Source organism: Balaenoptera acutorostrata, chromosome 4, assembly GCF_949987535.1.
Source record: "Balaenoptera acutorostrata chromosome 4, mBalAcu1.1, whole genome shotgun sequence".
In the NCBI taxonomy this organism is placed as follows: Eukaryota; Metazoa; Chordata; class Mammalia; order Artiodactyla; family Balaenopteridae; genus Balaenoptera; species Balaenoptera acutorostrata.
The window spans coordinates 150072934-150090776 of record NC_080067.1 but is presented as its reverse complement, the minus strand read 5'-3'; the positions used below and the strand labels follow the sequence as shown (position 1 = coordinate 150090776).

The window sequence follows — 17843 nt, the reverse complement described above, 5'->3', positions numbered from 1 at the left end:
GAATATACAATGGGGAAAGAACAGTCTCTTCAATTAATGGTGTTGGGGAAAACTGGACAGTTACATGCCAAAGAATGAAACTGGACCACTATCTTACACTACACACAAAAATTAACTCAAAATGGATTTAAGACTTGAACATAAGACCTGAAACCACAAACTCCTAGAAGAGAACATAGGTGGTAAACCCCTTGACATCGGTCTTGGCAATGATTTTTTGGATTTGACACCAAAAGTGAAGGCAACAAAAGCAAAAATAAACAAATGAGACTATAATCATACTAAAAAATCTTCTGCACTACAAAGGAAACCATCAACAAAATGAAAATGCAATGTACTGAATGGGAGAAAATATTTGAAAATCATATATCTAATAAGGGGTTAATATCCAAAATATATAAAGAATTCATATAGCTCAATAGCAAAACAACAAACAATTTGATATAAAATCTAGGCAAGGAATCTGGATAGATGTTTTTCCAAAGAAGACATACAGATGGCTAACAGGTACATGAAAATGTGCTCAACATCACTCATCAGGGAAATGCAAATCAAGACCACAGTGAGTTACCACCTCACACCTGTCAGAGTGGCTAGTGTCAAAAAGACAAGAAATAACAAGTGCTGGGGAGGGTGTGGAGAAAAGGGGATCCTCGTGCACGGTTGTGAGAATGTAAACTGGTGCAGCCACCACGGGAAACAGTATGGAGGTTCCTCAAAAAAGAAAAAATAGAACTACCATACAATCCAGCAATTCCATTTCTGGATATTCATCCAAAAACAAGGAAAACACTAATTTGAGAAGATATCTGCACCCCCATGTTCAGCATTATTTACAGTATTCAAGACATGGAAACACCCTAAGTGCCCATGAATGGATGAATGGATAAAGAAAATATGGTGTATGTATACAATGGAATATTACTCAGCCATAAAAAAGAATGAAATTTTGCCATTTGTGACAACATGGATTGACCTTGAGGGCATTATGCTAAGTGAAACAAGTCAGACAGAGAAAGAAAAATACCATATGATCTCACTTACATGTGGAATTTTAAAAAAAGCAAACCTGGGACTTCCCTAGTGGTCCAATGGTTACAACTCTGCGCTCCCAATGCAGGGGGCCCAGGTTCGATTCCTGGTCAGGGAACTAGATCCCGCTGCAACTAAAGATCCCACATGCCACAACTAAGACCTGGTGCAGCCAAATAAATAAATAAATATTTTTTAAAAATCATAGAAACAGAGAAGGTGGTTGCCAGAGGTGAGGACTGAGGGATGGGCGAATGGGTGAAGAGGGTCAAAAGATACAAATTTCCAGTTATAAATAAATTCCCATAGATAGGGATATAGTGTACCGGCATGGTGACTATAGTCAATAATACTGTGTTGTTAAAAACAGAAACTATTTTAGAATAGTTTGTATCTACGGAACATTTGTGAAGCTAGGACAGAATTCCCCAAAACCCCACCCAGTCTCCCCTATTATTAACATCTTGCATTAGTGTGATACAACTGTTACAATTAATGAACCAATACTGATACAACATTCACTACACTGATAAGCCATAGTCTACTAGATGCCCTTGGTTTTCCCCTAATGTCCTTTTTCTGTCCCATTTAGTCATGTCTCCTTACGCTCTTCTTGGCTGTGACAGTTTTTCAGATTTTCTCTGCTTTTGATGAGCGTGACAGTTTTGAAGAGTCCTGGGCAGGTATTTTGTACACTGTTCCTCCCCTGGAATTTTCTGGTATTTTTCTCACGGGTGGAGGCAGGGTCATGTGTGGGGAAGGAGCCCACAGAGGTGACAAGCCATCCTCATCTCAGCGCCTCCAGGGCAGTACTGTCCACTCCACTCTTGACGTCGAACTTGACCACCTGGCAGAGCTGTGTTTGTCAGGTTTCTCACTGCAAAGTTACCCCCCCCCCCCGCCTCGCACTGAGCTTTTTACGGGAAGGTCGGGAGGCCCAGCCCACACCCCAGCAGAGGGGGGGGAGTTATGCCCCCTCCAGGCCCCAGCTGAGCCCCTCCCCCACACTGCCCCTTGGCCCCTCCCACCGCAGTAAACCCCCCCCAACCTTCACCCGGCACCTTCAACCCCACCCTTGAGCTCCCTAAGCCCACTGAACTCCCTCTGCCCACGCCTGTCCTCCTGCCCCCTCCCCCAGCCCTAAGCCCCGCCCCTAAGCCCACTGAACTCCCTCTGCCCACACCTGCCCTCCTGCCCCCTCCCCCCAAACCTCAGCCCCGCCCCTAAGCCCCCCGCCCCCCACCCCCGCACTCAGTGCCCCATTACTGAGCCCCCCTCACCCCGCCCGCAAGGCTCTCTTCACCCCTCCCCACCCTGGGGACTCTCCTCCCCCTCCCCCCTCCCCAGACTCCCTAACCCCACCCAACAGGAGCACACCCACACGAGCCCCCCACCCTTCCAGCCAACACCCAGTGGCACTGAGGGCTCCCCCGACCCTCCCCCCTCCCCTGCCCCCGCACGTCACGTCACCCTTCGCACCCCCCACGCCCAGCGGGCCCAGCACCCCAGGTTCCTGCTGGTTTCTGGAAGACCCCTTCCCAGGTTCCATGGCCCTCTCCTCCCCGGGAACCCTGAGCCTGGAAACCCTGGATGACTCGGACCCTGACCCAGCCCCGCTGCTGGATGGGGAGCCGTGGCCCCCGCCCTGTGAAATCAGTGAGGCCCTTTCTTCTTCTCCTTAGTCCCCCTGCCTTTGAGGGTTGGGTGGGAGAGACCACAGGCTGGGGTCTGGGGGACAGTGGGGCGGCAGGAGCATGGGGGTGGCTGAGGGGCGCACAGCTAGGGAGGACACAGAAGGAGGCAGGGGCCATGGTGGACCCTGGGCCATTCGAGGCCCCCTGCCCTCCCATCTGTGGGGAGAAGCGGCCCACCTGACCGCGCCCGCCGAGTCCCCTCTCGAGGTTGGCACTCCCCACCGGTCTTCCTGCTCCTTGACCCTGGGGGTTGAGAGGGGTGAGTGTCATGGTGGGAGGTGGGTAGGGGACAGGCTGAGTGGTCTGCTCAGTCCCCGTGCTGGGGGTCTGGGGCTCCAAGACGGAGGCTGATGGGACACTTTCTCCCTGTCTGGTGCACGTCCTGTCTCCTGGTTTGGTGTCCCCACGGCCACTGCTGCAGTCCTGGACCCGGAAGCAGAGCACAGCATGGACGTCATCCTGGTGGGCTCCAGCGAGCGGTCATCCCCACCGTCACCCAGGCTCCGCAGAGGTGAGGGCTCATTTAGGTACTGGATCCATCACTTGGGGTGCTGACCCCAGGCCTGGGCAGTGTCTAGGGTTCCCGGCTTCTGGAATACTCCCACATCATTCAGGAGAAGGAGGGCCCCACTCAAAGCCTCCCCCACCCCACTCCACCAGCTCAGATGTTTAACATGTCACCATGAAAGGCGGAGGGGACGGGGGTGGGTGGGGAAGCGGTGCTGATCCTCTGGTTCCTGTGACTTCAGAAGTCCTTCGCCAAGGACTTGTGAGGCTCATCTCTTGAGGTGTTTAAATTAGGAGACAGGCAGAGGAAGGGGCTACTTATTTTCTTTTCCAGATCTTATTGCATATGAAGTCAAGGTTAACCAGCGAGACATAGAAGGTAAGCATCGCACACCTGCCCAGGTGAAGGGATGTCAGCCAGCTGAGGAAAGACTTGCAGCCTCACTCATTGTCCATCCCTGGAAGAGGGCAGTGGACGCCACTGGTGCACAGCTCGTATCCCCTCCACCTGTCCCAAGGACCCTGACACTTCATTTGAAGTGTATACTTCAGTGTCTTTTAGTGTAATCACAGATATGTGTACCCATCACTACAATCTAATTTTAGGGCATTTTCGTCATCCACAAAAGAAACTGGTACCCATCAACAGTCAGTCCTCATTCCTCATCCCTCTGCCTCCCCTCTTTCAACCCTAGGCAACCACGAATCTACTTTCTTTCTCTTTGGGTCTGCCCATTCTGGATCCCCTGCATTTACATATAAATTTTAGGATCATCTTAGCAATTTCTAAAAAAAAAAATAAAAAAAGGAAAGAAAGAAAGGAAAAGGCCAGCTGGGATTTTGAGAAGGATCTGGTTTCTCAAAACCAGATTTGGGGAAGCTCTCCATTTAAACACTATTTAGTTTTCTGATCCATGAACATGGGATGCCCTCCCATCTGTTTGATCATTAATTTCTTTCAAGACTAGTTTGTGGTTTTCAGTGTACACGTCTTGCACTTTTTTTGTTATTGTTAAACTTGTTCCTAAGTCTGTTGCTGTGCCTGACAGCATCGTGACATGTTGCCCTGTGGGTTTTTGCCTCAGACATGTGTATCTGCTGTGGAAGTTTCCAGGTGCACACGCAGCACCCTCTGTTTGAGGGAGGGATGTGCACGCCGTGCAAGGTAAGCAGGGAGGCGTGGGGCGGCTCTGTGGAGGCCTTGGAGCAGAGGAGGCAGCCTGGCTTTGCCCTCACCAAGGACAAGTTCCTGGAGTGCCTCTTCTTGTACGACGAGGACGGGTACCAGTCCTACTGCTCCATATGCTGTGCGGGAGAGACGCTGCTCATCTGCGAAAACCCCGACTGCACGCGGTGAGGCCAGGGGCCCTGGGGGTCCGGGCAAGGGGTGAAGGACCACTGCCCGCAAGCCTGGGAAACCCCCATTCGTCTCAGCTCCGCATCCTGGAGTCCAAGGGGGTTCACCCCCCTAAAGTATGACTTTCTCCAAAGCTTTCCATTTCCATCTCAAATGTTTCATTTAGTGTATAGCCTTGACTTAGGGGAGGGGGGTGTCAGAAGATCTGTGCTTGTGATTTTTCTTTCTGTTTTTATCGCCAAGACATAGCTGCTCCCTCCGTGGTTAAGTAAGGTAGTGACAGGAAACCCATGCGGCTGGGGTCAGGCAAGGCGTATTCATTCCCTGCTACATGCCAGCCTGAGCTTCACCCGTGGTCCCCTCCCCTCAGTCCTTCTGGGCCATCCTGGTATTTACTGCTGCCCCGCCCCAAGTCTGCAGCCCCGACCCGACCCCGCAGTGGCTGCTCCTGCAGAGATCTTGCCTGGTTTCTCAGGATCTGGAGTTTGGAGGAGGGAGCCAGCTGGCTTAGGGGAGTCTTTGAAATCTGTCACTGTCCACAGCCCCCCTGCTGTCTTCTGCAGATGGCTGGGTTCCCGTCGCTCTGGGTCCCCAAGAGGGACCGGTCCCCCTTCCCCGGGCCACAGCCTCGCCTCCCGCCCCTGCCAGCTCCGTCTTTTCACCTGAGCCCGTGTGTGGCTTCCACCCCTCACTCCAGAGCAAGGAGCAGGCTCGCCTCTGCCTGCAGGACCACCGGGGTTTCACCTGGCGGCCAAGGCAGCGGCAGTCCTGTCGCTGTGGTTCTCTGTTTGACTCCAGGTGCTACTGTTTCGAGTGCGTCGACAGCCTGGTGGGCCCCGGGGCCTCGGGGAAAGTGCAAGCCATGAGTAACTGGGTCTGCTTCCTGTGCCTGCCCTTCCCCCGCAGTGGGCTGCTGCAGAGGAGGAAGAAGTGGCGGGGGTGGCTGAAGGCCTTCTGCGACCGGGAGTCGGTGAGGACACAGTGGGTGCTCGGGCGTTCCTTTCCTCTGGTGACGGGCTGCAAAATGCCCGTCCGCTCCCTTACGCAATGAAGTTAAGGGCTTTTAAGCAAATGCGCTTTTCCCATCTCCTCTTTGTCCGCTAGATGCTCTCTGTCTTCTACAAGTCACTTTCTTTTTTTAAATTTTTTTCTTTTTTTAAAAATTAATTTATTGATGTTTGGCTGCGTTGGGTCTTCATTGCGGTGCGTGGGCTTCTCATTGTGGTGGCTTCTCTTGTTGTGGAGCACAGGCTCTAGGCGCATGGGCTTCAGTAGTTGTGGCACATGGGCTTCAGTAGTTGTGGCTCGCAGGCTCTAGAGCACAGGCTCAGTAGTTGTGGCTCACGGGCTTAGTTGCTCCGCGGCACGTGGGATCTTCCCGGACCAGGGCTCGAACCCGTGCCCCCTGCATTGGCAGGCGGATTCCTAACCACTGCGCCACCAGGGAAGTCCCCCTACAAATCACTTTCGCATGGCAGTTTTGTTTCTTCCCAGCCTGGGAATGAGGCATTTGTAGGACGTAGGAGAGGGGCCCAGCAGAGGTGTGCCTCTAGGTCCAGCAAATGGGAGCAAACGCCCGGGCAGGGTCTCCTGGTCCAGCCCGGACAGCTGGCACGGACGTGGGTCCTTTCCAGGATCAAGGTCGGGAGCCGGGAGCTAGGCAGGAGTATGGGCTCATCATGGTGTGTTGAGCTCTGTCCCCCAAAGATACATCCAAGTCCTAACCCCTGTTACCTGTGAACATGGCCTATTTTGGAAATGGGGTCTTTGCAGGCTCAATTTAGTTAAGAATCTTAAGGTAGGGTCATCCTGGATTAGGGTGACATGAAATGCAATGATTGGTGTCGTCTAACAGGAAGGAAGGGGACAGAGACGCACAGAGGGAGGGTGGCCACGTGATGGGCAGGGCTGGGTGCTCACCGGGGCGGCCTGGGGTCTCGGGCTGTCTCCCCTGTGGTGCGTGGCCAGGCTGGTTCTGGAGAGTTGCCATACACACACGGCATTGCTGGGCCACCCACTGGGCCACATGGTAGCCCCACCACCCTGCGCTCCCTGGAACCAGATGGGAGCAGGTGCCTTTATGGTGCTTTTCGGAACAAGGCGCCTGCACTCCCCGTAGAGCCTTCTCTGGGTCCGGTGAGCGGCAGAAGCCCTCCCTCTCAGTGCAGACAGACCCCGTGCTGGCAGACCGCAGGACGGGTTTCTCACGAAGGGAGAAGGGGTTGATGCTCAAAGCTGGTATTACGGCCACTAGGAGCACAGCGGGAAGGAGGCACTGCTCCTGCGTCTGCCGCAGGGGACCAGGACGTGTGTCCTCAAGTGCCCCTCAGGGCTGTGCCTGCGTGGGATCGCCCTGCCCTCCTTGCCTCCCCACGCCTCCTCTGGGCAGCCTGCCCTCCCCCACACTCGCCCGCCGCTTCACTCGCTGCTTGCGTTGGGCGCCGTCCACCTGCTCCAGCCCTGGGCAGACCCTTCCCCCTGGGGCTCAGGGTCTCCTGGGCGCCCCCCCGCCCCCAGGCAGTGCCCCTGCCTAGGCCTGGAATCCCATCCTCAGTTCGTGGGAGGCCAGTCACTCCCAAGTGCAACCTCCTGGGGGTCAGGGGGCGCTGGGGTGCTTGTTTCATGAATGGATCCATCGGGTCTCTGCCGGCAGGGTACCCTGCGGGGGAGGGCGGGTGTTACCCGAGGCCTTCCTGGCTCCTTGTCCTCAGCCCGGCTCCTTCATGGCAGGACTCAGGGGCTGGCTCAGGCCTGGCCTGGGAGACGCCTGACACTGGTAGCCTTCAGGAGTGCTGTGTGGCTTGAGGCCCACGTTCAGAGCCCGCAGAGGGGACGGAGAGGGGTCGGGTGAATTCCATGGCCGTGGGTATTCAGAATCCCCCAGGTTTGAGACTCTTCCCAAGAAATACAAGGGAAGTGGTTTCTCTCGGGATAGAATTATTTTCTTTCTCCATCAGGAAAATCCCCTCGCACCTGCCTTTCCTTTGCTAGAGATGGCCCAGGTTGGGGGGTTGGCGTGGAGGGCAGAAGCCCTCGTCCTGGGGGATGGGTGGGGTCTCACGGAGGCCTGGGGGCTCAGCGCAGTCAGGGCGGGGCCAGCCGCCTCGGCGGGTGTGTCATCATTCATCAGGGGAAAAGCTTCTGCAGAGCCAGAAAGAAGTTTTCTTGTCACTCATGAGCTCTATAACCAAGCAGTCATCAGAACATCATGTTTTTTAAAAAATAAATAGGACAGTCCCCTTGAGATGTACAAAACTGTGCCCGTGTGGAAGAGAGAGCCCGTCCGGGTGCTGTCCCTTTTTGGGAACATCAAGAAAGGTGGGTACAGTGATGTCTGAGGACTGACAATGGAAGATGGGTCTGCCTGGAGTGAGACCCACGGGAGACTGGGGGGGTGGGCGGTGGGCGGGGTCGAAATGTCCCCTATGTTGCACTTGCTGCATGTTTGAGGCTGGGGGCCTGAGGGTCATTTTCGGGAGGGGAGGGTTGCAGGAGCACCTGGGGCTCCTTCCTTCAGCAGAGATGCCTTGGAAAGAAAATTCACGTAGCAAGATGGTGGGTGTGAAATGCTGTAGTGAGGGCCGTGGGGCCCAGGCCCTCTGCCTAGGACAGCCCTGCCCACGGCCACCAAACCTCAGACACCTCCACATACCTGGCCACCTTATAGGGCTGCCCCACCCCTCACAGGGCTCCCTGCACCCTCCCTCTCTACCCAAATCTCCCAGATTGCCCAGGCTGGTCACGTGCTGCATTCCAGCCTTGCCTGGGTGTCCTGCCCCTCTGTACCCTGAGCAGACCCCACCTGCTGGTGCCTTTGGAAATCCTGTGGATTCTCCTGGGCCCGGCAGATGTAAGAAGAATCCATGAAAATACTCCTTGTCTCTGGCCAAATGGAATGGGGGGTGGGGGTCCACCCCGCTTCTGGCACTACGTCCCGTGTCTTGCATCGTGTGGTCACAGTGGCCTCACGCACACCCGTGTTAGGGATCTGGGGGCTGAGACGCACAGAGTGGGCACAGCTTTCCCCTGAAGGAAGCCCATGGGCGCCCAGCCTTCAAGTCCCTGCCCGGACGATGCATCCTCAGTTCAATTTGTTAAGATTCTTTCTGGGCTAGTTGTCCCATGCCCAGGCTGCAAACACCCCTGCAACTCAGCCGTGTCACACAGCCCGACCAGGTGACATCAGCATGGACTGCCATCACCCAGTGGTTTCCTAACCCAGAGAGTGACATTGCAGCCAGGAGGGCCTGGTTTTGCAACAAATTGCTTGACTTTCTGAAATCAGTACTCGGCGGAGTTTGCCTGCTCAGCCCTGTCATGCCGTTGAAAAGATAAAGTCTGCTTGCTAACGGCAGCCCTTCAGTTCCACATTCGGTCAAAAACCAACGTCAGCCCTGTGTGTCCCCTTTGCTCCCCACGCAGAGCTGATGAGTTTGGGCTTTTTGGAATATGGTTCTGAGCTGGGAAAACTGAAGCATTTGGATGATGTCACCAACGTAGTGAGGAGGGACGTAAGTACTGCTGTGTTTCTCCAGGCACCAACGTGAGAGCAGACGGCGGGGTGGGGGGGGGGGGTGCTTCTGGGGGGGGGGACTGGACAGGAGGAGGAGGGGGAGGTGCAGCCCGGATGCTCTGTCCCCAGCAGGGCCCACCTGGGGGGTGTCGACCCCCCACGGTGGGAGAGCTGAGAGAGGCATGTCCGCGGCCCCCCGCTGCCCATCGCACAGAGGAGAACCATTGGCCAAACCTCCTGCCTGACATGTTGAAATCCAAGGGGCCTATCCCACCACCTGTGATGGTGCCGCCCAGGGAGGGGGATTTCGCCCCCCCAGCCCTCCCTCTAAAATAAAGTGCTGAGTCTTGAACACAACCACCACTGATTGTTTGAAAATGTTCTCCGAGCGCTGTCATGAAACGTTCTGGCTCCCTCGAAGGCTATTTCCTGCTGTCCTGGACGGCGGCCTTGGAGGAGGGGCCTAAAAATGACTCAGCAGCTGGGCCAGAGCCGCTGCAGATGGGAGAGGGCCAGGACGCCTCCTCTGTGGCCTCAGGGCAGGAAGACCCGGTCCGTCACCCGCTCGCCCACACAGCCTCTCACACGAGAATTAAAGCCTGTCATCCCCAGAGCCCGACAACCACAGACACGGGGTCAGAGGGGCCGGAGCACTGGCCATAGAAGGTGGCAGCAAGGAAGCAGCCAATGTGGGGGGACCCACTTCGCCCCCCGGCTGCCGGCAGGGCCTCTCAGCTCTGCTCCCCGTCTGGCCGGGGGGCCGTGTCCCAGGGGCCAGCCCTCCTCTCTGGCTGAGACTGGAGACGCCCCCCTCCTCCGTCCCCCTGGGGTCTGTCCTGCCCCAAAGCCCAGGACAGCTCTCTTCTTGCCCCTCCGGCCCCTTCGGACGTCCCACCAGGAAGCATTTCTGGAGCCTGCGCCCACCCGCACACTCGTCCCAGGCCCCCCAGGGCGGGGTCCTCCCTCCCAGGGCAGGACGGTCAAGGCGGGACCGGAGAGTGACACGAGCCCTCCCCAAGTAGCAGAGCTGCAAGCACAGATCAGACACAGAGGGGCTCTCGCTGGCCAGCCGAGGGTCTAGACACCCGCTCCCGTAACGAGCTTTCACGTCTCAGGGGCGACAGTGGCTCACGTGTGTCCTCATCACTCGGTTCCCCAGCGACCAGTCCTGGCTTCACTCCTTTTTCACGAGGCCTGTAAAATGGGCTTTCCCACCGTGCAGCCCACCCTAGAGATGGGGGTGTCCGGCTTCCGCGTCTACACAGCCACACCTGGCTGCGGGTTTCGGGGGATTTGAAGTGCACACTGGTGGGTTCTCAGGGACAGCGGGGTGTTCCCTCTAAGACCTTGCTTCCTTCACGACCTTTCCTGGGGTCATTTCAGTAGCCACCTTCGTGGAGAATGTTGGGATGCAGGTCCCGGGCCCCCAGCCCATGCTCACCTCCTCTAGCCCCCTTGCCCCTTTCCTGTCCAGACCCCCTGCTGTACTTGCGCCGGTCAGCAGGCTTCACTGGAGCCCGGTGCCCAGTTGCCGCCAGGAGCGCGCCCGGGTCAGGGTCAGAGCTGACTGCGACAAGGCACGTGAGGTCAGGGGCACTTGAGGCCGGGGGCTAACGTCGGTTGTCGGCTTCTGTTAAGTGACTTGGGGAGGGTCCAGGAAAGCCACGTCTGCTCTGGACGGGCTGCTGTCAGAAAGCCAGGGATCCAGTATTTGGGTCTCTCAATTGTTTTTCAAGAAGAATGACACAAGCTAGAGTCTCTAACCGGGTCCCTCAGTCACCTGGGCCCCTGATGGGGGAAGGGCATCCTCAGCGTCTCAGCTCAGGTGGGATTGTAGGGGCCTCGATGGGTCTGGGGGGCGGGGGAGGTGCAGCAGGGGCGGCTCGCGCTCGCCAGGGAAGGCTGCCTGCTGCCCAGTGACCCATCAGGGCTTCCACCTGTATTTCCCAGCAACACACAGAATCCGCATGAATCCTTGGGGGCCCCGTGTCACCCTCCCTGGAGGGTCTGTAAGGGCGACGCCCAGCACAAAGTTTCCCAGGGCTCTGCTGAGGGCCGGCCTCCCTGAGATGATAGAGAAAGCGGGGCTCCCTGCACCCCCTGAACCAAGGGGCGGGTCTGACTCGGTGGGTTTCACCACCCCCCGACCCCTTCCATGAGGGTCAGCCTGAATCACACGGTCAGACAAACAAGGTGCCCGGCCCCGGGGGGAGGAGCTCTCTGCCCTCCTGAGCCGCCCGTGTTCTCCTGCAGGTGGAAGGATGGGGCCCCTTCGACCTCGCCTATGGCTCTACGCCCCCACTGGGCCACGCCTGCGACCATCCCCCAGGTAAGAGGCCGTGGCGTTCTGCACAGATTCCAGAGTCTCCTGTCCGCCACGCCCTCCCACGCACCCCAGCCCTCCTCAGGGAGGGCGGGAATTGCAAACTGTCTGCATTCTTAAAAAATCAGCTTTATTGGGGTATCAGAGACATACGTCAATTGTCCGTATTCAGTGAGTACAGCGTGGTGGGTTCTGAAGTGCGTACCCTGTGAGCCATCACCACAACCAAGACAGCGAGTGGGTCCGTCACTCCAGGGCGGCCTGGTGCCCCTCCCACCCTGTCCGCAGGGCTGTGTGTCCCTGTGGGGCGTCGCCCAGCCTCCCGCACCTGCACCTGCGTTGTCTCGTACCCGGCCCGCCTGTGCCCTCGAGGCTGCGGGGAGCAGGCGGCCCCGCCCCCACCAGAGCCCCGCCCTTGCGTCCCAGGTCCCTCCAGGCAGAGCCCAGACCCACCTGATTGCCCCCCACCCCAGCGTGGTACCTGTACCAGTTCCACCGCATCCTGCAGTATGCGAGGCCCCGGCCAGGCAGCCCCCAGCCCTTCTTCTGGATGTTTGTGGACAACCTGGTGCTGACCAAGGATGACCGCATCGTGGCCACTCGCTTTCTGGAGGTGGGTGCGGGCCGCGGCCTCCCCGAGGGACACTTGGGGCCCCTGGGGGGGCACCACTTAGGTCCCGGTCCCGAGGCCTGGGTTTTCAGAGTTCACAGGGCCCGCGAGGGCCGTCTCACCACTGAGGTCCCAACAGTGTCTTTGCACTGCTCTGGATTTAAGATCCCGCCACCTCGGGTCATGTCCTTCTCCTCCCCGCCACCCCATCTGTGCACACGCACACTCACGCGTGCACACACATCACACTCGCACACCGCAATGCACAGTACACCGGTCAGTTACACACACGCACGCTCAAACCCATCGTGGGGCACCGACGGCCTTGCTGTTTCTGTCCCCAGGCCCAAGTCCTGACAATTAGAGCAGCCACTTTTGGACTCAGTGACCGGTTTGTCCAGGGCTGAGCTGGCCCGTCCCTCCCAGCTGACCCCCACACAGGGCAGCCCCAGGCCAGGCCCGGGGTCCCCTCAGTGAAAGTCTCCTGGCTTCCCCACCCCTCTGTCCCCACTGCACTTGTCTTCGGGTCCTTGGCCACCTCCAGGACGTCTTCACAAACCTACACATCTGCCCGCCCCGATGCCCTGCGTCGGGCTTTTTTCACTAAACCGTTACCTTGGAAATCATTCTGTTGGAAAAGTACCCTTCTCACTCTTTGTTTTGACGTATGTGTTTGTTTTGTGCAGTTTTACTTTGTATGGATGTGAAAAATGCCTTTAACCTGTTCCCGGGAACAGATAGTTGGGCTGTTTCCAATCTCTTGCTCTTACAAACAATGCTATGAGGAGGGGGCGTGAGTGGGGACGTCTGCGGGATGGATCCCGGAAGTGAGATTGCGGGGTCCATTTGCCGTTTTCAGGGATGCTGCCGCTGTCCTGGGAGGGTGTCCGCGCAGACCCACCGGCGGCCGAGCTGCCGTTTCCCTCACCCGGCCACGGGGTGCCCCAGCTCTCTGCCTTCCCTCGCCGTGGCTCCCAAAAGTCCTGTTCTTCTTCCCTCCTCTGCAGTTGGGATTTTCCATTTTGTATCTTACTGGTTTGATTCAAGAAACTATTGATCTCTCTACATTAATTTAGCTTCTGCTGCCTTCTTGGATTACTTTGTGGATGATAGTGGTTTATAGTTGATTCAGTTAGACTTTCTAGGTATTTGAGCAGATTATCTGCAAGTTGTGATAGTTTTTTCTTTCTAATTTTGTACCTCAGATACGTTCTCTTGTCTCACATTGAATCACAGTAGTGATGGGAAATGCCTGCCTGGTCCCTGACTTTCGTGTAAATGTTTCCAGTGTTTCTCTACTAAGCTGATGCTGGCTTTGAGGTCGAGGTTGATAAATTTCACTATGTTAAGGAAATTTCCAGAAGTTTCCCTTGATTTCTATTTTTTGAGCCATTTTATCAAGAACAATTGTTGGATACTGTCAAATGTTCTTTTTTACGTCTAAGGAGATAATTAAATTCCTTCTTTAGATCTATTAATAGGATATAATATACTAATAGATTTCCTAATAGTGATCCGTCCTTGCATTCCTGGAAAATGCCCACTTAGTTGTGGTGTATGGCTGTTTTGACGCATTGCTGAAATCTGGTGAACAGCATTTTCTGTAGGATTTTTTGCTTTGACGAGCACGAGAGAGGTGGGTGTGTGAGGTTTTCTTGTTTTGTGCTATTTTTATTGGGTTGGGATGTCAATGTGAAGTTTGCTTCATAAAAATATTTTAAAATTTGACAGACTTTTCCTGTGCAGTTGCCGGGATCGGTCGTTGTTGCCATTGTTTTAAAATGGGACCAACTCTTCTGTGGGAACTAATCTGTTAAGATTTTCAATCTTTTCTGAGATCAATTTGGTAAGTTATATTTTCCCGGAATATCACCCGTTTAATTAAAGTCTAAAAATCATTTTCATAGGGTTGAGCAAAGTGGCCTCACAATTCTCTTACTTTCTTCCGCATCCGTGGTTATTTCTCCTTTTTAGGAAGCCTGGAATTTTTAAATACTGACATGTCACCACATACCAGCAGTCATGATGAGGCTTGTAAGGTGATCTGTTTACTGAAAAATCTATGAATAGTAATCATGAGTCCAGACAAAAAGCACAGTCTCCAAACCTGGGTGCCAGCCATCAGCAAACTTGGAGGGCAGCAAGGATACCGGCTCTTGATTGTTTTGTGAGCACATTTGGTAGATCGGAATTGGTCCCAAATCAGAAGTAGGCAAAAAAGAGACCTTTCCAGGCTCCCCTGGTGGCGCAGTGGTTGGGAATCTGCCTGCCAATGCAGGGGACACGGGTTCGAGCCCTGGTCTGGGAAGATCCCACATGCCGCGGAGCAACTGGGCCCGTGAGCCACAGTTGCTGAGCCTGCGCGTCTGGAGCCTGTGCTCCGCAACAAGAGAGGCCGCGATAGTGAGAAGCCCGCGCATCGTGATGAAGAGTGGCCCCCGCTCGCCACAACTAGAGAAAGCCCTTGCACAGAAACGAAGACGCAACACAGCCAAAAATAAATACATAAATAAATAAATAAATAAATTTAAAGTCCAAATTTATTAAAAAAAAGAGACCCTCCCACGTGTCCTGTCACCGCCCCCAGCTTGCTGTGGAACCATGTTCCTTGACACAGGCAATGGCTAGACGTGCCCGGTACAGGACTGTCTCCTTCTGCCCTGCGCCTGATGGTACATCCAGGTGTGAGCTCTCCTCCCGCCAGGTGTCTGGACACGGGAGGAGACTGATGTGTCCAGGGATGGTCAGACTTGGGAACGGTCCACGTGGGCCTTTCTGCACGCCGCACTGCTCCGAGTCCGGAGAGGTAGAGTTCGGGCCACCTGGTCGGGCGTCGGGAACTGGATGACCTCCCTCCTGCCACGGCTCCCCCCCAGCCCCTCCTTCCGTGACCTTCCGGTGCTTTCTAGGGAGACTGTGGCCCCAGGATCTAGGCACTCCCTTGGCTCCTGTGGGCATCGTGAAGCACCGGCCCTTTAGGAAACACTGCTGTCTGCCCACAAAGCCTCTTATCTGCCTGAGAGGATGTATCTCTTGGCTCAAAGAGCAAGGACTTCCTTGTCCTTCATGGGAATCCACCTCTGCCGTGGAGCAGGCGGGGGGTCCCTGGGCCAGGTGACCTGTGGGAGCGAAAATAATCTACCAGTTAAAAGGTCTAAAATAACATCTCGGCTCTTTCCTTATAAGGTGATTTATAAGAAAAAAGATGTGACATGTGAGCAATGTCGACTGGGAGACATAATCGGTCTGGGAGGCCCAGGACGCTGTTCTGGGCTCAGGTGTGGTGCCCACGGTGGCTGAGGCCTGTGGGTCCCCCCAGTTCATAGCTGATGTTTTTATCCCTCAGGCTGACCCGGTGACCATCCAGGACGTCTATGGCAGTACCATCCAGAACGCCGTGCACGTGTGGAGCAATATCCCCGCCGTGAAGAGGTACTTCCTGTGCATTTGCGGTCCCTGGAATCTTGGAGGGACACCGGCTGCTTCGGGTTCACTAGGGAAACAAGTCTGAGAGTGCAAGAGAGCAGAGGGTTTTCTACACAGAGCCGTGCCCGGGGCAGCCTCTGTGCCCAGGTCAGGGGCCGCCCCACAAATTCTGGACAAGCTCAAGGTCAGCGGTGCCCCCTTTCCACTTTGGGGACCTTCTCCCTGCTTCTGCACTGGTGCCTTCTGAGCGTCTCACCTCCGGACGAACCCCTGGATGGGAGCCACGCGGCACGTGTGCCCCGGTCCCGGTCCCCACTCCCCAGGCTCCGGGCACCTGCCTCGCCCCACACAGCCCCACGCTCACAAGCGCACACTCGCTCACAGGCTCACACTCATCACACACAGAGCACACACTCACACAAGCCCACATCCTCACAGGCACCCCACTGTGTGCATTTGGGCCGCACTGAGCTTCTTTCAGCCCCTCAAACAGGCCTGCCTTGGGCTTTCACACACACACATACACACACACGCATGCGTACACACACACACGAGTACACACACACACGAGTACACACACACAAGTGCACACGCACACACACGCGTTCGTGCACAGACAGGCACACACACGCACACACGGCCTTCTGTGCTCCTGGAACATTCTCAGGACTGGCGATTCTCACGCACGTCCCCTCGCCACCCCTGCACACCCACAGCCCTGGTCCGGCCACCCCGCTGCTCCAGGCAGCCTTCCTGCTCCCGGGACCCTGCCCTCCTCCACTGTCCCTGCCACACACTGCCCCCCAGAGCCCTTGAGGAGAAGGCCGTCTCCTCCCCCAAGCCCCATGCGTCTGGCCTTTGCCCTTGTGTTGGACCAACGTTGCCTGCATCCTCCAGGACAGTAAGTCATGGGTCCTCCTCCTGACAGCGCCTGGAAACTTCTTTTCACCACCTCCCAGTGCCAGCCTTCTCCCTGCTCATGCTGTGGCGCCCACCAGGCCCCCAGCCAGGACTGTAGCGGGGAGGTGGGGAGCCAGGTGGAGCAGATTCCGAAACATTATCTTTTCAGAAGACCTGAGGGTCACCCCACCTCCTCCACGGTGTCTCCCCACTTCTCTCCCCTGGAGGTGGGTGGCAGGGCCTGGGCCCCAGGAACGCAGCAGGTGCTTCCCTTCAGGCTCACATTGTCTCAGTCGTGAGGGAGACCCCCCTCACTGGAAGTAGGGACGGTTTTGCTGGGATGATGGGCAGCTGCCTTCAGACAGCACCGGCCTCCCTTGGACAGTGGAGCTGCCCCACGGAGGCGGGCAGGGAGGGCACCAGGAGGGGTGCTGTGTGTTTCTGGCACCTTGTCCGTGGCCTTCACCACCACCCCCAAACTGAGCCGAGAAATGTTCCCCGAGTCCAGCGAGGTGCCAGGCGCCACATCTGCGAGACTTGAGTCCCCAGGGTTGCATCACATGACGAGCGGGGTCCCTGCTGCGTGGCCCTCCGGTACAGGCAGCCCGGGGCCCGCAGGCAGCCGTGCTCAGCTCGGGTGCAGCAGAACCCTCGGGAGGGCCATGGAACACCGCTTGACCAGCCTTGCCCGCAAGTCCTGCCCTCCCTTCTCTGTGGCTCTGCTCCGTGGTGGCCTCTCCACCCTGAAAGTGAGACCTGCTGAGCTGGGCCGGTGGTCTGCCCTTGGGGACCCTCTGTGCACCCGTCTCGAGTGACAGGCCCCTCCCTGGGAGGGGTGTGGGAGCCATCGTCCCCTACTGCCTAGGACATGCTTGTCATCCCACCATGGGGTGAAAAACTCACAGAAGGCAGGTGGGGTCTTTCTCTCAGAGACCTCGGGTAATCTAGCGAGACTGGCACCCCCCAGCTTTCCAGGTGCCCGCCCTGCCCACGGTCTCCCAGGAGCCCTTGGGTGGGTACCAAGCCCCCGCTCTCCTTCACAGCAGGCATTCGGCTCTGGATTCCCAGGAGGAATTATCCCTGCTGGCTCAGGACAGGCAGAGAGCAAAGCCCCCCACCCAGGGCCCAGCCATGCTGGTGAAGAATTGTTTTCTCCCCCTGAGAGAATATTTCAAGTATTTTTCAACAGAACTCACTTCCTCTTTATAAATGAGTCATTATACTGTGAAAAAAAAAAAAAAAAAAAAAGACTTTTCCTAGAACAAAGACAACTTTCCTTACATTGTCTCTTTTTTCCTTTTCAAATTATTATTTTATTTGCTTAACTTTGGATTTCCCGTAGTTGCTACAGACCCATCATCCCTTTGGGTCTGGAGATACAGGGCCCTGACCCCACCATGACCTTTGGTGGGAGGGGGGCGAAGCCTCGGGTCTAACGGTGGACAAGACCCTGACATTATCGTGCACGTTGTGCTGCTGGA

At 56.2% G+C, this 17843-nt stretch overlaps 1 protein-coding gene across 1 annotated transcript; it reads left to right on the top strand.

Moving 5' to 3' along the window:
• The first annotated feature begins 2579 nt into the window (after nucleotides 1-2579).
• On the top strand, nucleotides 2580-17571 carry DNMT3L (DNA methyltransferase 3 like). Its single transcript, XM_007172737.2, has 12 exons — nucleotides 2580-2688; nucleotides 3148-3237; nucleotides 3568-3612; nucleotides 4319-4398; nucleotides 4474-4586; nucleotides 5389-5560; nucleotides 7821-7908; nucleotides 9013-9101; nucleotides 11357-11432; nucleotides 11900-12039; nucleotides 15383-15468; nucleotides 17406-17571. The coding sequence occupies exons 1-12, from the start codon at nucleotides 2580-2582 to the stop codon at nucleotides 17569-17571; spliced, it is 1254 nt and encodes a 417-aa protein (XP_007172799.2).
• The last annotated feature ends 272 nt before the right edge of the window (nucleotides 17572-17843 follow it).